The 27,962-nt window shown below is 27.9% G+C and overlaps 1 protein-coding gene across 1 annotated transcript; it reads left to right on the forward strand.

Annotated features, from left to right (window-relative positions):
- The first annotated feature begins 1,241 nt into the window (after positions 1-1,241).
- LOC107456636 (Reduction in Cnn dots 1) lies at positions 1,242-26,686 on the forward strand. The gene is made up of 12 exons (XM_043044839.2): positions 1,242-1,693; positions 2,713-2,871; positions 6,818-6,992; positions 10,144-10,242; positions 11,030-11,152; positions 11,629-11,847; positions 15,081-15,152; positions 15,534-15,608; positions 17,888-18,109; positions 18,714-18,938; positions 22,412-22,508; positions 23,144-26,686. Exons 1-12 carry the CDS (start codon positions 1,500-1,502, stop codon positions 24,445-24,447), a joined length of 2,964 nt encoding a protein of 987 aa, XP_042900773.1. The 5' UTR covers positions 1,242-1,499; the 3' UTR covers positions 24,448-26,686.
- The last annotated feature ends 1,276 nt before the right edge of the window (positions 26,687-27,962 follow it).

The raw sequence follows: 27,962 nt of genomic DNA on the forward strand, positions 1-27,962 counted from the left end.
CGGGCCACAGTTGGCCCGCGGGCCGTAGTTTGCCCATCCCTGCTCTAGAGAGATATAAAAATTTTCCTATTTTTCGTGCAACTGTGAATAGATCGTGATTTACAAAAGTGAAATGAATTCACTAAAAAGCATTTAACAGTACGATATTTTTTGGAAACTCATTGTCATTCACAACAACTATTTTCATTCATCAGGTAAAATGACTTTGGATTTAATTTTTCTGAGTTTCAAAGCGAGTAACGTGATTTTTTTTCTCCAGAAGATAAACGATTAATAATAGTTGGAGTTAAAAAACATTTTCCCCATCATACTCTCCGTGCATTTTTCCATATATATCTTTGCGATTTCCCGAGTCTACGATTTGAAACATAAACATGGAAAGATTATAGACTCCATCAGTAAAACATATCAAGAATCCAAAACTGAAGCGAGAACGTTTTCAACAACAACAACAAAAATGTCCTTTTTAAAAATGGTAAAGAAGCTGCAAACTTTCAGAATCATTTTATAATGGGAAGGGAAAAAATTAAAAAATATATATATATTTCAGTAAGGAAAAAAAGTAGCGCATATTTAAGATTTGTAGCGTTCGAAAAATAATAAGTAGCCCAAAAAGTAGCAAGTAGCGAAAATTCAATTTTCAGTAGCGGGGACTTTTAAAAGTAGCCCAATCCGCTACTTGTAGCCCAATCTGGCAACACTGCACTGGACCGTACACCAATAATCAAACTAATTTAGCCAAAAATAATTCCATTCAAAAAATAATTTATTATTATTGAATTTATTAATTGTCCTTGTTGTTTATTTGTTATTTGCATTATTTTAAAAGAATTGTTCCGATCATTTGTAAAGCAAATAATAAAAATTTCTTCCTTCCATAAAGTTCTGTTTTGGACACTTTTCATAATCGTGTGCAATTTTTATTCTGTTACTAGTTCCCGAGTTTTAGCGAAATAAGCAAAAAGTAAAATAAGCCTGAGGACGTCGCTCAATAAACGGCGTTTTCGAGTAAGAATCCTGTGAAAAACTAGTCAATCATTTTTTCGCTGTCGACCATGTAAGGACCATTTTCACTGTCTCCATTTTTTAATGAAGACCCGATTGGTGATTTTTCAAGAATTTCTCCAATCACGATGCATGCAGAAAAAATTGAATGTAGCAAGAAGGGCTCTTAAATTATTTTGCTGTAAGCTATAAGCAAACTAAATCAGTGTTTAGAAATTGATAAATGTATAAAGATTACAAGCAGAGCAAGAAAGAATATTATCTTCCAAACAAGTTTAAATGAAAACAAATAAGCCTCACCAACTTTTACAATGCGTAGTAACTTTTTAGAAGATTCATTACCGTTAAACTCAGTATTTATGTTTCTCTGAAATAGTCTTATAAAAAAAATAATTAATATGAACATTTTGATGAGATTGAATTGCTTTTTATTTATTTATATTCACTCTGTTACTTTGTTGATTTGAACTCTTTGTTCTGTGATCGTGCAAAAAATGTCTTTTGAAATTAAATATATGTCTGTGGAACAATATTTAAGAAAAGTATCCGGGCAAGAAAAAGAAACCCTAATAATTGATCATAATTATGTTAAACCATGGAATGCTCATCCAGATTCTCATCGTACTAAGCCTGCTCGTTTGATTTTCATGAAAGGACTTCAAAGATATCCCCATCCTTCTTATAACATGTATGTTAATTATATATAGAGCTCTTTTGTAAAGTTTAAAACTCCCTACTGTCAGAGTATGATTTTGTTAAATTGTTCGGACTAAGTCACCCTATTCAGGGGTCTGTTTAGAAGAAATTTGGGTCCGTTAACGACCCTTCACAAAATATCTTTTCCTAAAAACGGACCCATCACAAAATATTTTAACTTAAAAACGGACCCTTCTCAAAATAATTTATCTTTTAATCGGACCCTTCACAAATTTGTTTATCTTCATTATTGTTTTGCTAATCGAATAAATCCTTCTCAGGAAGGGTGCGGGGAAAGAAAGACAAATGCAATTGAAGTATGTTTTGTCTTCGGCAGAAGCTCCTTCCTTTATTCGTTCGGAATGAATATTCTGCGTTTAGCAGTATAGGCAGTAAATACCAAATATTTGTATGTTGCATCTCTAAAATAGTAGCAGCAATTGCTGTTTATTTTTTAAAATTTAATTTTTTTAATTATAATATTACAGTGTTGAGCATAATCTTGTATGTCTTTACAATTTAAAAACTCCTTGGAAAAGTTTTTTTGCCATAACGGACCCTATTTGCTCAAATTCACAAAAGCGGACCCTGGTTTGAAGAATGTGACTTAACGTTTATTTTAAATTCCCAAATTACGAGTAATTTTTTCACAATTTTACAAAAACGGACCTTTCACAAAATTTTTGGCAAGACCCCTGATATAGCTTTCATATGATGATGCATACTTTTGCATAGTTTAATTTTAGACAAGGTACTTTTGGTTGAATATATTTTTACCCTTTCTGATATGCGTGTTTGATTTCTTTAATGAAGCTCTATTACTTGCTAACCAAGTCTTAGATCCTTTGTGCTTACAAAAGTTTTAGTCGTGTAAACTAACCTATTTTTTTTGTTTGTTGTGCTGGATATATATATATGTATATACACACATATTTGTAAACTTTGTTAATGAGCATTGCGTGCACATATGGAATTAAAAATTTCATAAATAAGTCATTGCCTTTTTTTTAGAAATGAAAATGAAGAAATTGACATAGAAACTTGTGATGAGCCAGTTACTTCACCATTTGATAACATGAGTACAAGAAAAGTTATTGATGAATTAGAAAGGAATTTGCTGTTTTCTGCTCATTTTTCTGACGTTGAACGTAAACCAGAAGAATTAGACTTGTAAGTTAATAATTGTTTTATTATTTTCACTGTTTTATATTATTTATTACATTCATTTTTTTTGTAATCTTTTCCTATTAGCATATTTTGATTTAATAGAATACCTAAGTTCTTTATACTACAGTTATTTAAAAATAATATTATGATAGATAAATAAAATATTTAATTTTACTTTTTAATTAACTGAACTCAGACCTAAAATTATATGACATGGATATTGCGTCACATATGGAATTAAAAATTTCATAAATAAGTCATTGCCTTTTTTTTTTAGAAATGAAAATGAAGAAATTGATATAGAAACTTGTGATGAGCCAGTTCTTTCACCATTTGAGTTATCACTATTTGATGCGATAGATTTGTGATGATTCTATCACAATTTCTCGTCGCTTCAGAAATTTAATTGACTAAGTATTATTACTTATTTATTAAAATACTAAATCAATAAGTATTTTATATTAATTTGTTTTTTAAATTTGTTAGGTAGTGTTCATTCGAGAGGGGCCGATAAAGTGATAAATAACTGCCATAACATCTATCAAAAATCGTGTTGAATTGTGATAGAATTGTCATGAAACGAACGCATTAAATAGTGATATCTCAAATTCGAACAGCGTATTAAGCATATTGATATTTGACAAAGCATGTTAAAGAGACTAAAAATGATTAATATTTTCCATAAATCATACCATAGTAAACATTATCAAACGACATGAAATTGCAATAGAATCATCAGAGATTGAACATATTAAATAGTGATAACGCANACTGGATAAAAGCTTGATCCCATATTACAGTGCAAAATTGCAGTTGTGGATATTTTCAGTAAACAAGTACAGTAGAAGAAAAGTTTCAGTAAAAAATACCCTGCTACATTAAAAAAATAAATAAATAAAAGATTTAATTGACTAAGTATTATTACTTATTAATTAAAATACTAAATCAATAAGTATTTTATATTAATTAGTTTTTTAAATTTATTAGGTAGTGTTCATTCGAGAGGGGTCGATAAAGTGATAAATAACTGCCATAACACCTATCAAAAATTGTGTTGAATTGTGATAGAATTGTCATGAAACGAACGCATTAAATAGTGATATCTCAAATTCGAACAGCGTATTAAGCATATTGATATTTGACAAAGCATGTTAAAGAGACTAAAAATGATTAATATTTTCCATAAATCATACCATAGTAAACATTATCAAACGACATGAAATTGCAATAGAATCATCAGAGATTGAACATATTAAATAGTGATAACGCAAATTCAAAATTCGTATGTCATAACAACATCATATTAAAAAGATTTTCTATCATATTTAAAAAATTTCCATGCGAAAAATTAACATCAAACGACGTAAAAGTGCAGTTGAATTGTCACAAATCGAGCACATTAAATACTCGAAAATTCATATGGGAAAAAAATGAAGAAAAAAATGCCAACTTTTGAATAAATGAATCATTAAACGACGTAAAATTACGCTGAAATTGTCACAAATCGGGCGCATTAAATACTGATAAATCAAATTCGAACATCGGATCGTATTAAAAATATCAAATTTGAAAAACCATGTGAAGAGGGTTGATAAAATGATATATAACTGCCGAAAAATTTATCATGAAGCGACGAGAAATTGTGATAGAATCATCACAAATCTATCGCATCAAATAACGATAACTCAAATTTGAATTGCGAACGTTTTGATAATATCGTATTAAACATATCAGAATTTGAAGGTCCATGTAAGAGAGGCCAAAAAAGAAGTTACTAACTTCTGAAAAAACATCAGCAAACGCAGTGAAATTATGATAAAATCATCACGAATCAAACGTATAAGTAGAGATAACCCTAGTTCAGTGTTTTCATCATTGAAAAAAAAATGGGTGAGAATTTCTCACCCTTTCTCAAAAACATGGTGAGATTTCAAAAAGTTAAGTGAGGTTTCTAAAAACTAAAAAAACACAAAAACTCTTGAAAAAAACTCTTTTTTTTAATTATAATACATTTTTAACGTCTTCTATTTTTTAAAGCATTGAATATTTTTGGTGCATCATCATAGAAGATTTTGCCTTTACAAGGTATTTGTCCATCTTACATAAGTGCATAAAAAATTTGAACGTCTTACATGAAGAAACCTTACCTACGGTAAACACGTGGTTGCAGAGAAATGTGTTCTGAAAGGGGTTCCGTGGTTGTGTTCTGTTGTTCGAAAAGGTTCTGAACAATACTGGTAAATAGGGAAGCTAGATAATGGGGCAGATGTTGAAAATAATGAAAGATCCAGGAAGAAAAGTGAAACGGATTTTGTTCAAAATGGCGTAATTCGAAGCTTTTTCCAAAATGCAAGAAATTCGCGAATTTTGAAATTGATTTATAGAATGCGCGAATTTCTCGCAGTAATCATTTTTTAATGCGAGAAAATAAAAAAATATGCGAGATTCTCGTGCTGTAGTGAAAACACTGCTAGTTGCAATTTTGACGGACGTAATAACATAGTATTATAAATATAAAATTTAATAAACCATGTGAAAATGGGCGAAAAAATTATAAATAGCTTCCAAAAAAATTATCATCAAACGTCGTGAAATTACGATGGAATTGTCACAAATCGAGCACTGTAAATCAAAAAAGTGATAACTCTCAAGTTCAAAATATGCAAGTTGTAATAATGTATTAAATATATCGGAATTTGAAAAATCGTCGATAAATGGTCAGGAAATTTTATTAATTAAGGCCAAAACGAAACTTATTTCTGCCGAAAAAATAATTAGGAAACCACGTGTATTCACCAGAAGATCGGTGCTAATAGGCTGTTCCACCACCCGTTTTAGTATGTCAGGGTGCGTGTTCAGATTCTTTGGGCACGTATATCAAAATGTTTTTATTCAAAGGGCAAATGGGTCGCCCCGTCCTGCAAACCCCACCTAGAATTAACTCTGCGTGTTGACATTGTATGATTAAAAATTTCTTTCTAAAAATTTTTTTTCCACATATTATTTTTATTTTAGTGTGTGTGTCAAGTTTGATTTTTTCTCTTCTGTATTCTCTTGGAGCTAATGTTCATAATAATATTTCAAGACTTTAGAAAAATAACTTGACAATTTTACAAGCCCGTCTTTAAAATATAATGTATACTTCCTAAAATTTGACTGAACTGCAGTTTCTTCACAAAATTCTAAACTCTGATAACTATTCTTTCACAAAATTCTGTCCTTTCTAAAATTGTAATGTTCCAACAAATAAAAAGTTATATTTTTGTGAGAGCCAAAAGCAAAATTATATTAAAATGAAAGAAATTTATAGAAGAAGATAAAGAATCATGTGATGCTGTTCACCCCATCAATAAGAACGGCAAGAAATTTTTTCCATTCTTAACTAATGGGCTTCACCCACCAATCAACTCCAGAGAATTCTGTTGGAGAGGGAATGGAAGTAAAACATATTGTGCCGATTATATGATACTCATAATAACCTTATGAATATATTTATAAGAGCAATGAGACTGTTTTTCCCTCCTATTTCTTACTTCTCGACTGATGCGCTTCACCTAACCATTCACTCCCAAGAACAATCTGTCAATAAGGGAACTGAATCAAAACACCACATACTGATCATGTGGCGCTGATGTCCTCATCAATCAGAACAAAGAAATTTTTTTTCTTTCTCTCTTCTCAACAGACATCCTTCTAGTGCTAAACTGTAGGTGCTGCTGGACTATGGGTTCTTGGATTATCAGTTCTTGACTGTTGGTAATTCTTACCCACATTTGTACTTTTGGATTGATAATGACATGAATTTTATGCTACCATTTGGATTTTGCTTTTTACTATCGTTTAAATTGTAAAACTTTGAATTCATTCAGATGTTTCATGACATTTAATATATTTGTTCGTACCATTTAAAAAATTTATTCTCCTGCTAATATATTTCGAAATTTTCTAGGGATAGCTGTGATCCTCATCAAAAGAAACTGTATCAGCAAGTTATTAGCATTGTGAATTCAGATAGACTAGCTAAACTAACATTTAGAGGAACAGTAGATGAACCACTAAAACGAAGGATTGCTACGGATAAAACATCAAGACAATTGAGACAGATGTTTGGAATGGTATTTTGGGTTAGTATAGCAACTGTTACTAAAGCATTTTCAGATTTTTTAAAAATTTCGTTTAATTTGATTACATATCTTAAATTTTTTTTTAAAAAAGTGATGCCTGGAGAAATTTGTTTCAATTGTGGCACTTGTCTAAATATTGGGATTAATTATTGTTATTTTCAAATATCTCATTGTCTTACAGTTAGGAGAAAATGCCTTGCCATCTGATGAATTGATATTAGGTTCTGTATAACCATATTATTTCATTTTATAACAGGTGCGCTGGAAGACATATTATTCCTTATATCTTAATTATTACTTATTATTGTTATCACTTTTATTAGTCAGTTTCCACCTCCAATTATTTTAAAAATTCTCGAAAAAACTTGCTAAATCTGACTACAGAGAAAAAAACTTTTTTTTCTCCTATTTATTATAATGTATTTTACTGTTCTGAACTATCATTTATTTTGCAGAATATGTTAAATTTGTTTGGTACAAAGAATGTTAATATATAAACATTTCAGGCAGACTTATTTCTAAAAAACATAGTCTTTGCTTTATTTTACCTTCATTAGAATTACTTGGAATATAATTAAACAGACAATATATCATAAACACCTAGATATATCATACTTTCTGATACAAGCTTTTGTATTTATTGAATTTAGGAATATATACTTCAGAATATGTTTTGTAATGATTACTTCTCTTAGTTACACTTCGGGTAATTAAGAACAAAAAATCGAAGTAATTGATAGATGCATGTGTCCGAAATATTAGTGCAGTGAAAAGTTAACAACCTGCCTAAGGTGTCTTCTATTACGAAGAACTGATTATATTTTCCCTAATAAAAGAAAGCAAACCTTTTTAACATGATCACTTAGCATGAATACTTCAGATGTATCATACCTGACGTAAGCCTTTTTTTTTAAAGAAGACTCTAAAACTAAGCCATAAAATTTGTTTTACTGAAAACTCTAAAGCATTTTATATATATTGGATTTATATAGATTAAATATGAAGCATGACATATCTATTTTTGTTCTTCTTACAGTAATGCATTCAAAGAGCATGTTTTTATAGTTCTAAAATTAGTGTAATGTATCACATAAAACATATGGAATTATTTTAGAAATAAAAATGCTCTTAATTAAATGTATCTTGATTAAATTTAAAAGAAATTAATGCTGAAAAATTGTTTTTTTTCCCCTTCTTCTTAGTATTAATAAATTAATGAGATAATGCTCGTGACTGTCAAAATTAGGTTTCACTTCAGATGCAGTATATTTTCCGGAACTCTACACAATTTCAACAAAAGGCAAGAAAACCATATTAGTTTTTGGTTTATTTGAAATGTAAATGAGAATGTAAAAATTATTATCTATAGTGATAATTTAAAGTATTTTTACTTTTATTACACACGTGTATTTTATTCAATTTAGTTGTTTTAATGACACCATTTAATTTTTCATAAAAAATATCTGCCAATGAAGGCAGAAACTTGCTTGAAAACTCATTGATATCTTTATGCTTACTAATTTGTACCATTATGCTATTTTGATAATTTTTTTAATTGTATGCTATGTCTGTTATATTGCTATTTCCCCATATCACTTACTCTTTAAAAAAGGAAATGTCGCTTTCAGCGTTAAAATTACTATGTAGGACCTATAATCAAACAATAAAATTATTTTTGTTAGCTGTTTCATTATAAAATATAGAGTATGATGTGTTTTCTAAAGTTGTTACCGGAATATAAAAAAAAATAATATTATCCCTATCATACAACACTTGCATAACCATATACCCACTTTGCTCCACCTTAGCAAACAGTTCATAACAAATAGAATTTTAAAATTTATTCTTTAATTTCTATGTAGTTCTATTACACTTTAGGCCATCAAAAAAAAAAAAAAAAAAAAATCAAATCTAGATTATTGGTAGATGTATATGTCTAAATGTCTAAAACACTAATTCAGTGTAAAGTTGACCACCTGTCTAAGTTGCTTTCTGTTATCCAGAAGTGATTGTATTTTACTTAATAGCAGAAAGCAAACTTTTATAACTTGATCATTTAGCATGACAGCACAGGCACTTCTGATGTTCGCTTTTGTATTTAATGAAATTATGAATATTTGCTTCAGAATGTGCTTTGTAATAATTATTTCCCTTTGTTGCACTTTGAATCATCGAAAACAAAATAATAATTAGTGTATAGATCAGGGGTCTGTCTAGGTTTTTCTGAAAGGAACCTATTTTATGAAAATTTTCACATAATTTGTGAAAAATTAAAAATTATATTAAAAAATCAACACAAAAACATGGTAAAAATATAGATTTATCGTTTCTTAAGGGATACAGAAATAAAATTTTAAGAAAAAGTATTTTGTGAAACTACTGTTTTTCTTAAAGTTGAATTTGTGAAACTATCGTTTTATCCAAAATTGAATACCGCTAAACAGTAGTGAATTCGGCCTGGACAGACCCCTGTAGATGTGTCCGAAATATTAGTACAGTAAAGATTATAAAGTTGGCCAACTGTCTCTATCTATTAACCAGATTTGATTATATTCTACCTAATAAAAGAAAGGTAACCTTTTTAACCTGATCTCACTTAGCTGATCATTTGTCTTTGTTGTAGGTTTATCTCTTTTTGTCTAGAATTAAATTGCTGAACCCCTAAATTGATAAGTTACCCAGCAAGAAAAAAAAATTTTTTTTTTGGAAAATTCTCTAAGCTGTTATGTATTCTGTTAAAATTGCACTCAGTTGTTAAAATAAAATTAAAGCCAATCTGAATGCTTTGTGAGTTGACTGTTTATGGAAACTATAACTCAGTTTTGTAACAATTAAGGGTTGTAAGTACAAAAGAAATTTTTTTAAATGATGTAAATTTTCTAAGTACAGTTTTCCTTGTGTACAAATGTTTTATGATATTAGTATGCAGTAATATTAGTATTTTTAGTAAAAACCTAGCATGCATCACTAACAAAATATGCATATTTGTTTTGCTTTTCTTACATATTTTTATTTTATTTTTAAATTTATAATAACAAATCTAGATCATTGTCATAGATAATCTTATTTTCTTCAGTTCTCTAAAAATAAAATCTCATTGTGATGTAATGTTATATATTGTTAATTTTTTTTCTATCTTTTCTTTCCCTAGAATATTGAACTTTTGTCATGGCTTCATAAAAAACTACTCAGCTCTGATGTTTCCATAATGATATCTTATGTGGAAATTCTACAAACATTAAGAGCAAAAGTAAGTTTTCATGTTCATTTCTTTTTTGTTAATTTTTTTCATGACATAAAACTAATTGAATAACTAATTATTGTACATAGCAGGAGTGATTGTATTTTGAGTATACCCAGAATTCTGTTTTTTTTTTTTTTAAAATTTTTTTTATACTACTTTTCTGAGACTGAAAAGTAGAGAGCACGTGAGTTTTTGCATATCTCAAGTCCACTGGTTCGTGAGCTTCCGTAAATCAAAAACTCATAATCTGACGAATTGTTGATGTAGTTCTGCAATCCAAAAATTTACATTGTGACTAAATCTTGTTTACATACATGTGATTCCGCCGCTAATTTGATCCTTTTGGTTGGACAGATTTTCGATATTTTGAGTTTTTGAAACCGTGCCAGAATCCATTACTATCTCGATTTATATTCACACAATTTTAATATCAAACATTGGTTTTCGTATTTACCTGATATAAAAGTTACACATTGTTTAAGAAGCACACATTACAACTCATATTTACACGATTTAAAACTTAAATATTTCGATTTGTGCTCAAACGTTTTTAAATATTCCAATATTCCAGTTCATATTTTCTTAAATTAGTTTTTTAAAGGTGTGATATTTTTTATTGATAGATAATTTAATTAAAAATCGTAGCCTAAAAAATTATTTTAAACATCTATGGTAGATAATTTGATATTGACTTTATGCATGCAAAATTTTCAGAATTTTTTAATTCGTCTCACAATTACCCCTGACATAGTAACTTAGTATATTTTTATATAGTTTTTGTATTTTCTTCTAGGTTCCTTTATTAGTGGATAGAATTCTTCAAGCTTGTACTGGATTTGCTGCAAATGATACTGTTATTCAATATTTGAAAAAACCATGGGATCCAGTTCTTCCTGTTTTGAGTCAACACAAACCAGTTAGTAAATTCATACAAGTTGCTGTTAATTATGATATAACTGTCTCATACAAAAAATTTACATTAAGATGCCTAGCAAGTGCGACATTTTTGTAATTAAAACTCAATGATCATTAAATATAAATTGCTAATTATATAAACAGTAAATTTATAGTTAAGTATTTAAACTTACATGTTATTAATAATTTACTACATATTTATACAAAAAAAAAATTCAACAATATTTTTCGAATAGGTGTAGTGATTATGCTTTATTACTTTTATGGGCAAAAAGTTATTAATATTTTGTTATTAAATTTAAAACTATTTTTATTAATAAAAAGAAAAAACGGTTTATTGGTTTTTTTTTTCCTTCCAAATCATAAATAATAACTTCCTTTTGAAATCAGAAGTAGAGGATTTTTTAAAAAAAGATATTGAATAATTTGTCATAAGATTTTCTTATATTTATCTTGACCTTAATTATTTATTTGCAGAAAAAACTACCTGGAAATGCCATTATCTTAATTTGCCCAAGTTCACCTAATCAGCAAACCATTAATTCTCGTTCTCCAAGGTTAAGGTTTTGGCATAGTAACCTTAGTTCAATGTGTAAAGTAATGAATATCCCTGTGACTTTAGATGAAGAAGTACCTGGTACACTTGAGGATTGCTTGGATCAAATTATGTCTTCTGTTAAAAATAAAGTTACTGAGGTACCTTGGAATTTTTATAGTTTTATTTTGTATTCCTTTCAATAATAAGTTAATGAATGCTTAAATAAGATGATTCCCATTTTGTCAGAACTTTTTTATTTTATCAAATATGTTATCCAAACATTTATTTTGGTATTGTGTGAATATTTTTGTATTGTTATGGTGCAAGCATATCCTTTTTTTAGCATATAGTTTTCTTTTAAAATTCTAGTAAATTTTTTAGCATAAATATAACTCAATCAAAATTAATAATGAAAAGAAATATAATGATAATTTTGTAAAAATACTGTATTTCTTAGAACTATGTATATTTTAATCATATATTAAACATATACAACTAATTGATCAAATATTTAAACCTGCACCTTTTATAATTATTGATCCAAACATCCTGTGGAAAAAGAATGTTGTTATTTTAATTACTTAATTCTCTTCTACTTTATAAAATTAAATGTTATTTCATTAGATAGACCTAATTAGACTATTTGTACATGTTTTATTATGCTAGTGTAGAAAGCAATAAAAAATGATTTTATCGATACACTTTCAAAAATTTAGTTTTTTATTTGTGAAACATAAAGTGTCAATTGATTTTGATAAAAAATTTTTGTTGATATAAAAATAAATAGGACATTTTGTGTAGTTTGATCTTCTGAATTACCTAACTACTATTTAAATTACCTAAATATTATAAACTCTGTAAATTTTATAGATTTTGCATAAATGATAGACAGTTACTAACATTGATATTCTAAATTTGCTTGGTAAATAAAATAGCTTTGTTTTCTTCTGTATAGGACAACATCAATGTTTTTGAAAAGTCTGACATAAATGTGGTTCAGTTCTTAAATATAAAATATTTTACAAATTATTTAGCAGGCATTATTACTCTTGATGTTTTAATAATGTTACAACACATTTCACACATAAAAAAGTATATTTACTGACAAAAAGTTTAAATAGAATATCTGTAGTGTATAGCATGAAATGAATATATAATTTTCAATAAAGGAGTTGTTTCATGAATCTATCTAAGCTATCTTTTCCCATATCTAAATAGGCGTTTTCATAGAAAAATGCCCCAAAAGAAAAAAAATTAGCTTGAAGGATGAGATAATGTATTCCAGCATAAAACCAATCTTCTCCACAAAATGATTCTTGCGAAGATTTGTTTATTAAATTGAGCTAATTAGAAATGGTTGAATGTATAAAAAAAGCATAATCATTGTTTTAAACAGTTTCAGAATTAAAAAATAAATTGTTTGACTGATCCAAAACCTTATAAAATTGTTGATCAAAAAAACTAAATATCCCACTGCTGAATTTACATCTGGAATATTTTACAAAGAAGGGAATATTTTACAATAATTGTTTTAAATTTAAATCATGCTAAATTTAGAGAAAAAAAAAGAAATTTTGTTCAAACAAAAACAAAATAGATAAAGAAATGTGTACCACTTCTTCGCAGTGTGCCAAGTATGGTAATAGTCTTCTTCCATTGTTGGCAGCAATTATCTTTGTTCTGGTGCCTTAAAAGCACTACATGTAAGAGAAATAGATAAAATCTCCTTTCTCTCTTCCTTCCTTATAATTTCATACATGCCAACTCTTATTTTTATGGAGAAACTTCCTTATTTTGCTATTCTCTCCCAATTTTCTGTAGTTAGATGATTTTCTCCATTTTTTTAAATCAAAAGACCTCAACAAGAAATTTGTGCAACACTTTCTTTATTTTTCTATCCAATGTAATTCTAATATATATATTGGTTCAAAAGCAGGCACTCGCGCATAATGCATCCCCACAGCAACCACATTTTATGTTCAACTTTGATGTTCATCGTGATTTGTTTTCAGTCTATTTAAAAATCATTTACTTCAATTCTTATTTATGTGATTACCCACTCATTAATTACACACGATGATTAAGTGATACACATCGCATATCTTATTTTAGCAATTTAAGAATCACACATTGCGATTCGTATTCACAGTATTTATAAATATTGAAATGGGGGCAAAATTAACTGAGTTGTCTACAATTGAAAATAAATAAATTGGAGGAAAAAAATGATGCCCGTTGTTTGCCAGGAGAGGATAACGAAAGTATAAAGATTGCCATTTCAAAAAGTGAAATTAGGAACATAAAATTGCTTAAATAATGATTGATGCTGCGAATGAAAATATGACAGCTTTTTTCTTAAACTTACCCTTATTTGCCATAATATAGTTAAAATGAATGAATAAATATCATTTATCAGGGTTCGAAAAAACTCAGACATTTTACCCGTCCCCGAGGACGGCTTGTCCAACAATGTACCCGTCCTCCTTTGAAACTAACCTGTAGCTTCTAACTAAATAAAAATATAATTTTCTCTCATTTATTACTAACATTTAGTAGTTACTAGGATTACAAATACTAGGATTACATTATACAGTAATAAAAGAAATACTAGGTTACTAATAGCAAAACCTAGTATTTCTTTTATGAAATAATTTATTTCTTTTAGGAAATAATTTAAATGACAAAGATCAAGTTACCTGGAATGTCAATTTATTCAATGGTTCTACGTTATTTAAATGAATCAAATATGACGTTTGCCAGTTCCGCAATCAAGCCAATGATTTTCAGAGGCTTCCACACAGAAATCTGAAAGGGGTTTTCCATTTAGGTAGATGTTCATAATTCCGTTTAACTCTTGTTTAAGACCAGTATGTAATGTGTTTTTTTGTAAGTTCATTGCTGAAAAGCCTCTTTCAACCGCTGCAGTGCTCCCAGACAGAGAAAACATTAATTCCACCATGCACTGTATGTTGCTGTATTTCTAGATTAAAGGGTCATTTTAGAAGTGAGGCGCTAGACTCTTGTAAGATAAAAAAGATTGAAAGTGTGTCACGAACATTAACGGACAAATGGCCGTCCGCGCGGGCGTTGGATTCGAGAAATTTGTTGTCCCCGAGGAATTTTTGACCGCCGAGGATGGGCGGTTTTTTGAGCCCTGTCATTTATCCAAGTTTCCATGTTCCAATTTAATTTTTGAAGTAATAACTTCAGAAGAAATTGAGAGAGTTTATCTTATTTTAATTATGCATTTCTTTTCCCCTTATTTATAAAGCTATCATGAAATTGATTTTTCTGTTTCTTTCTTTATATAAATTTTACAACTTATTCTAATGCAAAGTATATAGAATTATATTAAAAATCAGCAGTTTTATTTGTTTCGTGTTTTATTTAGTTAAAGAATCACTATCCTAACAGACCTTTGATACTCTTGGGGTGGACTATAGGAGGATTGATTGCATGTCATGTATGTATGCTGACCTTTTTTTATTATTTATATAAATGATTGTGATCCATTTCTTAACATTTAAATTATATATATTTAGTGCCTAAACAAAAGATAAGAATATTTATTTAACTTAAAACCTGAAAAAAAAATCGTTATAAGCTTAGAAAATAAATAATCAATTACAATTGATTCAAAATCATCTATGGCAATTATTCTTTGGAAAAATTTAAATGATGAATGAACTTATAAGAATATGTACAGCATAGTATATTTAAAGCATAGTATAGTATATTTAAAAATATACTATACTGTATATTGATTAAAAATAAGTTAACAAATGTTTTAAATTATAATGACTTTTTTAACTATTGCAGTGAATTTTTAAACTATTTTTATTAGATTGCTCTTCAAGCTCCAGTTGATGCTGTTATCTCTTTAGGTTTTCCATTAACTGGAGTTAATGGTTCTCGTGGGGTAAGTCTAATTTTTCTTAGTTTTTTATAATTAAGTATTCTATTTTTTTTATTTTTTAAAATTTATTTTATGCAGTAAAAGTGTGTTCATTATCATTTTTTATACAATATCGAAAAATTTATCTATTTTAGTGGAAATTATTTTTAATTTAGAAGCATTTTACTTGCTAACAAGAATTACATCATTATAACATTTCAAATAGGATAGTTTTTTTTTCTTTAAATATCAAATTAAGTTTTTCATATCCGCCTGATCAAAATTAGCCTGATAAAAATTATGAAAAACAACAAATTATGTTGAAATTGTTTAAAAAATCTCAACATAAATATTACTATTTATGTCAGGAAACATCTAATCTCTTTCTTTATTTTTTTTAAGAATTTTTTTTTTTTACCTTAACGTAAGTGTGAACTCAGAAAGATTTTGAAAAATGTGGATAAATATTCCTACAAAGATGACTAAATAGTCATTATTTAAAGCAAAATAAGTGAGAAAATGTTCAAAAACTTTCAAACAAAGGGAAAAAAAAAATTTGAAAAAAAAAAAGAATAAAAACTTGGTGCNAAAAATTTGGATAAATATTCCTACAATGATGACTAAATAGTCATTATTTAAAGCAAAATAAGTGAGAAAATGTTCAAAAACTTTCAAACAAAGGGAAAAAAAAAAAAGAATAAAAACTTGGTGCTAAATTTATAAACAAAAATGACCCCTTTACCGGAACATTAAATTTCAATTCTGTAGTTACATTTCTATGAGTTTAACAGTTACTATGAGTTTAACAGTTTGTAATTCTTAAACATTAGTTTAAGAATTACAAACTGTTAAACTTATAGTAACTTATTATGTTACTATAAGTTTGAGTTGTTAAACTTGTAGTGGGTACTTGCAACTAATCATATGGTTGTGTCTAATCATGTGATTGTGCATGGCGTGTTAACATTACACCCTTAAGTCTTGGGATTATTATTAAGCTCAATCAATTTTCGAATCAGATTTAATTGGATACCTGCCAGCAAGTTCATATGTGTGTGGGTTGAACCTGATTAGCTGACCCACTCGTGACCTTGCTTGCAAGTATCCAGTTATCAACTGCTAACTGTTAAACACTGTTTAACAATTTTCATGTCTTTAAGAAAAGACATAGGTTGCAAAAATATAAGACTTTAAGTATTGCTTTGTACAAGGAAGAAATTGCATGGACTGATCCTATAGGAGCAGATTATCTCGAGGAGCAGCTTTTGAAACGCCATGGGATTAGGCTGAACTTTTCCCGCAGCGACACCTGTCAGCTGAGTTCCCGAAGTGCAACAGTATTCAACAAAAAGTAATGGCAGCGTGGAAGTGAGGGATTCTTTTCTTTTCCCCCTGTTTTTAGAACATTCATTCGAAGTTGATTTTGGGCCTCCTGATGTACGTTCGGTGCATCAGGGAGGCGTGCTGTCCTGTTGTAAGATTTTTAAGATGCCGACAACCTTTTTGTGAGAAGATAATCCTTTCTCATCTTATTTTGTGTAAATTTGATTCTTCAAGTGATGGCCTGTGTGGCGATATTTTTGTTGATGATTTTACAATTTGCAATTTTTTTAGTATTTAACTAGCAATTTAGTGAGAATAAACATGGTGAGTTTTAACATTTCAGTATTTGTTTTATCTGTCTCATGTATTTTTTAACTCTAGGCAATCCATTCCTTTTCAGCTATTTATTTTTCTTTCAGGTTATTGAGACAACGCAAATCTATTTAAACTATACTTTTGGCCATTTTTCGATTTAAGATGATACGTATCCGTTTACAGGATATTGTTATTCTAGTAATTTGTAATTGTTTCTTCTAAATTAATTCTTAATGGTTCATTCTAAATTAATTATTTAATCTTTTGTTTTACTTTTTAAACCTTTTTCCCTAAGCCATTAAGAACACACGTTATTACTAACTTTTTTTTACTACATCCTATTTCACGATGAACATTTTCTACACATCTTCTCAATTTCAAGTTTCTAAGTCATTTAATTTTTGGGTGCCAAGACAAAATGTAAGGTTAAGTTAACTGAAATAGCAGCATATAACATTTTTTAATATTATATATTATCATTTGGGATTTTTTTAAGTCTAAAATATATAAATATTTTTTTTTAAAAATTTATTTATTTATTTTTGACTTATCAGAATTTGAATCATGCTTTAAAAGCCATTTTATTTATTCTTTTAAGTTGGGGAGAAATTGGTTTATAACATAATTATGCTTCTAAAAAAATGAATTGTTTTTCCATTATTCAGGATTTGAATGATCCTCTCCTGGATAATCAAGTACCAACACTTTTTATTGTTGGACAGTGTGCAAGCATGTGTTCTACTGATGACATTGAAGATTTTAGATCACGAATGAAAGCAGAGACTGGTTTAGTTGTTGTAGGAGGTGCTGATGATATGCTTAGAATGTGCCCTGCAAAGTTAAAACAGGAGTGTGTGACTCAAACAATGGTTGATCGTTGCATATTGGTAATTATGAATAATATGAAGTGAAATATTGTAATATATTTTTTTATAACTTAATTATGCATCTTTACAATGGTTTTTTCTTGAAAAGCACTTTTTTGAAATCAAAATGAGCTACCAATTATGTCGGATTCATAAAGCCGACTTCTAGCATTTGGAGTTTGATCCATTGCCTATTTTAAATGTGATTTTAAATCTTCTGTATGATATATAGCCTTATACTTTTAATACATTTTGATAGTTAAATTTTTAATATATCAAATTATTTAGTTTGTTGATCTTATTGCTATCAATAGGCAATAAATATTCCATACCAACATTCCATTACTTATTTCTTATTTAATAAATATTGATTTTAGAATCAACTTGAGTATTTTTATATTTGTATTAATTTCTACAATGACTCAATTTATTATCAGAAAATTATGCGAAAATTTGCCTCATTAACAAGGATTAAACAGTTAACTTCACTGATCGACTCAAAAAGATTATTCAGGGAAATTTGAACGAATTTTTATTATTTAAACTATAATATTAATTTAATATATAAATTTATTTCAGTAAGTAATTATGCATCAAAGATTTAGCTATATTTATTTATGACTAGGATGAAGTTAGTGAATTTTTGATGTCCATTGTTGTGAAAATGCCTTCGACTTCAGCTATTACCTCTACTAAAGCTTGCACACCCATTATGGAAGAAGAACCTGATGAGATTGATGTTGAATGGAAACCTGAAGATGAAGGTAAAAGGAAAAGAAGGAAACCCAGAGAGTATTCTCCTGAACTATCTCCTGTTCGGAAGCGACCCAGGCATCATGTTTCAAAACAGGTTTGAACTTTGTAAAAAAGAAAAAATAATAATATTGTGACTATCAGTTGTATATATATTTTTTGGAAAGATTTAAAAATGAGTGAGATTGTTGTGCAAATCTTATATGATTTGCCAACTGAAATATTTTTTAAATAGCTCTGGCTGTGATATTTTTGTTTCATTTTGCTAATTTTATATTTATTTTTGTATGTTCAAAGTAGCCGTTGAATACTGTTTTGAAATACTAATTATTTTTTATTTATTTGATATAAATTTATAAGTAAAGGTGTTAATTTGTAAAATATTTTTGTTATATTTTTGTTATTATCAATAAAGTTTTTATTTTCTTTTGTATTATTTTTCATTTTGTTTCCTTTTCAAGTTCTTTTTTTTTCCTTTTCTTTTTTGTAAATGTTATAACTATTGCAAGAATTAAATTTTTCTTTCTTTAAGGGACTTTTTTGATGGTCTAAATAAATAAAAAACTTTATTTTTAAACAAATTTCTTTGATTTGTATTTTAAGTTTATTCATTATCAAGTTAATTAAAATAATTTAATCTTTTGATATTTAATTAATAATTATTATAAGAATTTTTTGAAAAAATATTGCAAATACTTAAAATGATATTTAAAATATTACAAATCTTTCATCGTGGCCTGACATGTTTCTAACTTGCATGTTGAATAGTTGGCTTAAAAACTGTTTGAAGTTATAAACCGATAAAGTATCTACAATAAATAATGTATTACTCCTATTACAAAGTGATTCAATTCTATTTACATTGTTAATGAAACATATATATTTTTTACACATATTAAGACATAAAACTGAATTCAGTTTAAAAATATATAATATATTATATTATACCTAGATATAATATATCTGTATATTATATTTATTGTAATTGAAAAATATATACCTTATATTAAATACAATGTTAAAAAAATTTTTTTTCCTTAGTCAATTAAAATCATTTTTCATTCCATTTCCATTCGTAATTCTACGTTAATGTTTTGATCAAGAAGTTTTTATAGTTTACAACTTGGTATTAAACAATTCAGTTTAAAATTAAGGTTATTATTATTTTTAAACTTAAGGTGATTATTATTTTTTTACCTAAATATGAAGAGAATATTTTACTCTTAGCAGAAAATTATGTAATATGTTAATCTTATCGAATGTATGAACTTATTGTCTTAAAAAGGTATACATTGATTTGTATACTTTTTCCATCTGGTTATGAATTTTTTTTTATTAGTCTGATTGTACGTTTCTTTTATTATCAGCTGGTGTTGTATGATTTCTTAGACTTTTCTTTTTACCTAGAACATATTTTCAATCAGAAAAGTTTATCATAATCGAACTGACATGAATGTATATAGGTATTTGGTATGTAATATACATAGAGATTATATGTTAAATATGAAAATTATCCAAACTCAGTAAAGATTTTTCTGAACCAATATCTCATATTGGTTCAGAAATATCTCATTTAGGATTGCGACCCACAAATTAAAATGAATTGATATAATTCACAGGCATAGATAAATACCACATATCTGAGGAGAATAATACTGAATATTGTTAAGTTAAAAATATAGTTGAATTAATTAAGGAAAAGTGATATATACACTAAGCTTCAAATTGATAAAACTTTTCAGTAATTAACAAATGATAGTATAATATTATGATGGCATAAAGACATTTATATGGGCTATTGATAAAGCATGTAACTTTTGTATTATTTTAAAACTGAAATTTATTACGATGTATTTATAATATAAGCATATTTATTTTTTTTAACATGATCCATAATACCTTTAACACTCCCCTTTATGTTTTCAATTTCTTACATGATTCAAATATGGTGAGGCTACGTAGGTAAACTCCCATATCTATTACAACAATTGTTGATACCTTATACTGTTTGCATTATAAAAGTTCTTTAAAGTATTAATACATATATTCTCCTTAATTTACTGTTAATTACAATTATAGACAAGAGCATTTCAATCATATTTCAGATAATGTTGGCTTGCATCTTTGTTACAACCCTGTGTTTTGCTCATAATATTTAAAGTTGAAATCTTTATTTTCTCCATACAAACTCAAAAACATTTATTGAATTCTACACTTATAAAAGTATTAGTGTTCTCTAAATTTTTAAATATGGACAATAACAGTGTTAACAAGGTTTTAAAACCTGTTAAGGAATTAGTCATTCTATTAGGAAACATAGTATTAAAAAGTAATTATTTAAAATTTTTAAATGATATATAAATAATTACTAAGAATTTGATGTTTCCAATAATCTGTAAATTTATTCTCACATTAAAATGTTCTAGAATGATTATTGTTGATATTTTAATACTGGAAAAATAAAAGGAATTTATCCAATTTGTCCTTCGGCTTTCCGCACAAGGTACACATCTTAATAACATTTATGACTTTTCATTATTTAATGTGTGTAAATATATCTATAATAATCAGTTCTGAGGATGGTAATAAACAATTATCAAGCTTTGTGGATTTTACAAATATTTGAAAAGTGATAAATATTTCTTCGAAAAGTTACTGCTTTTTTTTGTTTTAAATTATCATTATTTTGAAATTATTTTATTTTTGTGACAACTTAAAAATTTTAATACTTTTAAAGTTTGGAATCTTCTTCTGTTAAGACAAAATTATTTATTCAGAAAAACTTGTTTTTGTATTTGATTGCGTATTTTAATTGAAGTAATTAATCTGCATATCTATGATATGTTATTCCATGCTAATACTGAGTGTCTCAAAAATGACTGATGGGTTGGGGTTTGATGGATTCAATAAAAACAACATAATACCATTAAAATGTATGGTTTGCGGCATTATGCTTGAGAAATTAGGAAATTTCATCCCACCAAATTGCACATATAGTTAAACTTTCCGCCAATAGGGTGCTATAGAAAATGAAGACTTGGTTTGAAAATTGCTCCTCTTGTGTACACAGATGTGGTTTGAGAGGGTGATACTTCAAAATGATAAATATTCACTGAATATTTATCATTTGCAAATCATCATCAAAATCCTTCATGTGTGTTCCCTAACTAATTGTATGTCATCTAGGGATGTCACGAATTCATTTTCTCTACAGTTCTTGCATGTCTGCAGCGCCACCTATTGACAGGAAGTTGACTAAATATGCAATCTGATGGGATGAAATTTCTAAGTATCCCAAGCATTAGGCTGCAAACCATACCTTCTTGTTGTGTTCCATTTTAATTGATTTTCAAAATCCATCAGTCATTTTTTAGGCACCAGTAGGTTTTCAGATTCCGTCAAATTTTTTGGGACATCCGTTATCTGTAATGTTATTGAACTAAATTTTTTTTTTTTAAGCTATCTTTTTGATAAATATTTTAACGTGCTTAAAATACTATCGTTACGTTATTAAATAATTCATTTTTTAAATTAAAATAAAGTTTTAATTTTACTTTAATTTTGTTTTAGGCACCCACTTCTCAAAAAACTAGAAATTCGCCCTCAAGCTCTGACACATCAAGTTCTGCTTCAGCTCATGAAAAATCATCTCGTTCATCCAAAAAATGTAATAATTCTCTTTATCTACTTAATTTTTACTTAGAATTTCAATTGATATAAGGTTCTTATATTATAAATGTATAATTACTCTCAATTTATCTGCCTAATTTATGTCTAGAATTTTATTTATAGGAAGTTTCTACATTATTAATGTGTTTACTTTTAATTCTTCTGTTTAAGATCTATAAAATTGCGTGCAATTATTTTTACAGTTGAGATAGTCTAGATAATTAGTAAAAAATCAAATCAGTAATATGCAGCAAATATTTCAGAAGGAAAAATGCAAAATCTATTTATTAAATTTACAAACAAATTGATTGTTATTTTACCAAAGAGATATAGATCCCTAACAATGTTATTGGAAAGAAATAGGAACTATAGAAATTATTGGCACAAAGTTAAATTTTATATATCTAGGTTTCCTAACTGAGCCTAAATTACTAAGATTCCACTGTAAAGTAAAACACCTAATATCTAAATCGATGAGGACTAAGTAAGAAGAAATTCATGTAATTGGCCTTTGGCAATGTTTTTTAGGTGCTAATAGCAAATTTTGGTATTTACTATACTCTTTATTTATAAAATCCATTTAATTTTATATTTGTATGCGTTGCATTTTCATTTTACTCTTTTTTATTTTAGTAAAAAAATTAAAAGAAAAGAGACCAAGAAGACAATCAGTAAGCAATTGGCGTAAAAGGCAAGTATCTAAACCTCTTCGACAAACTCCAAAAACTCCACAACCTTCAAAAGAAAGCTTCTTCAGCCAAAGTATAAACTTTATTGAGGAAGAAGAACCTGCACCTAAATCAGCCCCAAAAGAAGTACCTTTTTCTAAAAATATTTTGCCAAAAAAGAATGATCCTGTTGATGTAGAAAAAGCCTTTGGGAGAGATAGCAGCTTCTTGCCTCGTCCTCTAACGCCACCCGAGCCAGAGGACACAGTTTCAGCTGAAGAAACTGAAGAAGCATTGGCAGAATTAGAAGCTAAAGCCAAAGAGCCCCAATCCCATTCAGAAAGTATGGTTACTTTTCCCACAAATGTTTCTGACACGCCTGTAGCTGCCAAAGAAATAACTTTTTCTACAGTCTTAGACCAGCCTATAATGAATTCTATTGCTGAGAGTATAAAAAGTAACTCTATCGGTCTGGTGCCGTCACCTACCCCAGAAAATACAACTTCAGAGACAACTTCTTCACCTGCGCCTATGATACAAGCAGTATTTCCACAAAGCAAATTTTTTTCTTCTACACCTTTAAGTGTCTTAAAAAACTCTGGCGGTATAAGCTTGTTAGCAAGTAATCAGGCAACGTCTCCAACTTCTTCTAAATCAACAATTATTACGGTGCCCTCCGCTAGTGCCGCCACCCTTTTAGTTTCAAATTCTGCTTTCCAAAATGCTCAGCCTGCTAAAATGATTCAGCTCGTTAAAGGCTCATTCCTAAATAAAATTAAAAAAACTGAGCCCAACAGTGGTGAATCAACAGAGCAGCCATCTTGTAACCTTTCACTTTTATCAGATGTTGCCGGCATGAGCGAACAACTATCAAACCAGAAAGAACCACACTCTACGCCCTCAGCTACACTCGTTAAGTTAACTGCTCCTGAGCGTACTCAGTTGCAGGCAATGAAACTGAAAGTTGTGAAAGCTGTTAACAATCCACCTCTTCCTGTGCGTGTTGAGACTGCTGAAGAAATGATGGAAAAGCAATTAGCTATACAGGCACTCAATAAAAGCATTGGTGTTGAAACTCCTAGTGCATCAAAGGAATCTGGTTACTCCATCTGCTACACTAAAGCTGATGGAACTGTTGTGTCTCATACTATAACCAGACCTACTACACCGTCAACTGTAACTAGGCCCAGCATATCAAGTCTTGCTCAAGGAAGAGGCCGAGCGCGTGCTCCATTTCGCCCTGGCAATCCTTTTAGATTTTTTGAGTAGTTTAAATTTGCATATTAAGTTCATTCTAAAATTTTACGATTATTCTTACTTCTCGTGTTTTTATGCAGAGAAGCTGTGTTAAATATTTTTTGTGAAAGAAATTATTACCAAAAAAAAAATAATAATTCAGATATAATATATATAATTAGTTTATAAAAGTAGTACAAATAAATAAATCCTTCCTCCCAACTACTCCTTCTGTAAATGTTACTTGGCCTGGTGAAAAAATGTTTCTTTGTTAGTTTTTAATTTTTATTCTTTATTATTTTACAATGTGTTCTTTATGAATGTATTAAAATGATAGTATAAAAATCACAAATTGGGTTTGCTATATTAGCATGTCATGGTACAAAACAAAGCAATTGTTAGCTTTGATTTTGAGTTATTTATTAAGCTTTAAAAACTTTTAATTTTCTTTAAAAGGAAGTATATTTTATTATTTTTCCCTTCAATTATGTAAACTAATAGCATAAAAATAAATTTAAAGATTAAAAATGTTACACATTTTGTAAATTTGATTTTTTTCTCAAACGTTTTCTTAATTTGAATTTTGAAATGGAAAAAAAAAAAAACTGGACTTGATTTAAGTCTGAAAATCCAGTACTTCTTTTTTTTTCCAATGTGCTATTGTTATTTTGAGTAGTTTAGAGAAATTTATTAAGCTTTAAATTTGTTTGAAAGAGGAAAAAAAGTTGAATATTTGCCTTTTATGTGCAACCTGTCCAGTCATGTAAGAATTTAATGAAAAGGCTAAAAATATTAATTTGGTTGATTTCTTCTCAAATACCACTTTAGTTTATATTTTGAAAATTCCAGTTGTAAAATTATGGCATGATTTTTATGGTATTAAGTGATTAATTTTTATGGCCAACTGTTAGATTTTTTTTTTCTTGACAAATTTTTTTCCCTTCTATATTCAAAATCTTATCTTTCATTTTGCTAAGTTAGATAAATTGTGTCCTCGTTAATTGACATGGTTTATGAAATAGGCTATATTATTTGAAAATGGTAATACTGTGGCATTTGAACAATTATATCTTTTGTGTTAAGTTGTTTTTTTAATACATGCTAATGCCTGTCCTGCTTTGAGATAAAAACCAGCTACACCCAAGGTTAGATAAATTTATTTACTGAAAATCCTTATTTATGTAACATTTAAAAAAAAGTTTTGGTAATTCATTTATATGTTTTTTTTAACATAGATTCTGTATCATCTTTTAATGCTTAAAAATAATAGTAATATATTATTTTTGAATTTTATGTATATCCTGCTAAACTTAGCATTCAAACTGGGGCATGAATGGTATTATTTTGACATTTTCATTGTCATAATTGTGTACTAATAATGATTTATTATTTTTAAGCAATTACAATTGGTTTTACTAATAGCAATCGTGGAGGAATTGGATAGTATTAAAAGATTTCAAACCTTACTTTTCTCAAAACTTTAAATTTCTCTAGCCCCTCCTGATACATCTCTTAAAAAAAGTTAAATAGATCATCATTATTTTGCTCACTCCCATGTAATAAAATGCAAATATGTTACTATGTATTTTACTCATGTTACTATGTATTATTTTAGTATAGAAACAAGCTAGATCTTTATTTTGCTGACAACATAATGTGTGATAAAAATGTAAATTTTGTATAAATATAAATATTATTGGTATTATAGGAACAAGAAAGATTATCATAATTTTGCTGACAAACGCAAACGCAAATTTTGGAAATAGTATGTATAATATATTATAGAAATAAGATGAATAATTTTTTGAAATTATTTAAAGTACTTGCATACTAGTACTAAGATATTGAAATTCAAATGTAATTTTTTTAAAATTTGATTTTGGGCAAAAATTTTTAAATGCATTTATATTTTCAATAATGTACTGCTGGTCAAGTTCCAATATAGTTGTGAGTAGTAAAAAACAAAACTCTGTTTTTTACTATTGTGTAAAATGTGTTATTATTATGAGGTTATAGAAAGTTTTGATTAAAAATATTGAAATACAGTTAGTTGCAAAAGTTAGAATTTATCTGCTTTGTTCAGAGAAGTTTCTAATGCATTTTACCAGAAAGATTTTTATTTCAAAATCGTTTTGATATTACTAAAATTTATTAGTCATCAGGAATGCTGTTTTATTTTGATGTTAATTTTGTGTATGTTAATTTTGTTTGCAAAATAATTTTAAAAATTGATACCTTCTTGGATAATAAAATAGAACCTCGATCGATCAAATGTAATTTATTTCTTGAGGAGGATTTTAATCCAAAAAAAAAAACAGTTTTAGTTAACATAATTTTTTTTTTTCATTATTTAATTCTTAACAAAAATTTTATTTCCTTATTGGAAAAAAAAAATAGAAGATAGCCTAAGTTCTGTGACAGTGGAGCTGATTCTGAGTCATTAAAATAGTTGAAAAAGTTTAATTCATTTTAAATTAAGAGATTGGAGATTTTTATTATTGAAATAAAAATTCAAATTAAATATGTAATGGGTGATAATGAATCTGTTTAGTTCATTTAATGCAGACCCCTCAAGCCAGATACAGTGTGAATAGTCTCTAAGTTTCTAAATGATTTATTTTAAATATTTAAATAAGAATCTTTTAAAAAAAAATAATAAGGATTATCAAATGTCATGTCTATGAAACTTTTTTACATGTTTATGAATAATATGATTATATTTAATATTATTTAGCATGATTTATTTCAATGTACTTCTACTTACCTTTTTACTTCATAGCTAATTTTTTAGCTTCATAGTTAAAATAGAAGATATATTGACTTGTTTCTCCCTGCTTGTGTTGCTCTTTTCTCAGCATGACTACATGGGAGTGATGAAAACTTTAATAGAGCAAAACAGTATTGTAAAATTAAACCATTGAAAAAATTTGCCATTAATTAGAAATTGAATCATAAAATTAACCTATAGAAGGAAATTTTTAAAAAAAATGCCATTGTGAACTTGGAAGCAAAAATGTCTTTAATTTTTCCTTCCATGATTGTGCTTTTTCTACCTCGACTCTCACATTCAGAAAAGTAGTGGTGTCGACTTTTCTTACATTTCAGCTATGAAGCGAAAAAAATTTTTTTAAATTATACTTTCCGCTTCAGTTTTCTTGGGATATTTCTTTCATAAGATATCAACTGTTTAAAAAATCTGCTTAAAACCAATGTTTACAACCAAAATGAATTAGGTAATGTTACAATAAAAGTAATTTGGAGCTCTCTTCATTGACTTGAAGTTTCAAAACTCACCCATTTATGATGTTACTTTTTTTTAATTTTTTAGAATAAATATTTATAAAATAATTTAGAACTTGCCTTAAAAGCTTAGATATATGGACAACTTTAAGCCTCATATATGTTTGATATGATTATGCTTAGTTACAGACTGAAGACAAAGTAAACCATGTACCTTAAAAGTTAAGTGATTGTACAGAATTTCTAAAATGAATCAGTTCAAATATAATGAATTCGTGTTCTTCTTATTAAATAAGTTTTTTAAATTG

The sequence above is a fragment of the Parasteatoda tepidariorum genome, chromosome 1 (assembly GCF_043381705.1).
Source record: "Parasteatoda tepidariorum isolate YZ-2023 chromosome 1, CAS_Ptep_4.0, whole genome shotgun sequence".
Classification (NCBI taxonomy): domain Eukaryota; kingdom Metazoa; phylum Arthropoda; class Arachnida; order Araneae; family Theridiidae; genus Parasteatoda; species Parasteatoda tepidariorum.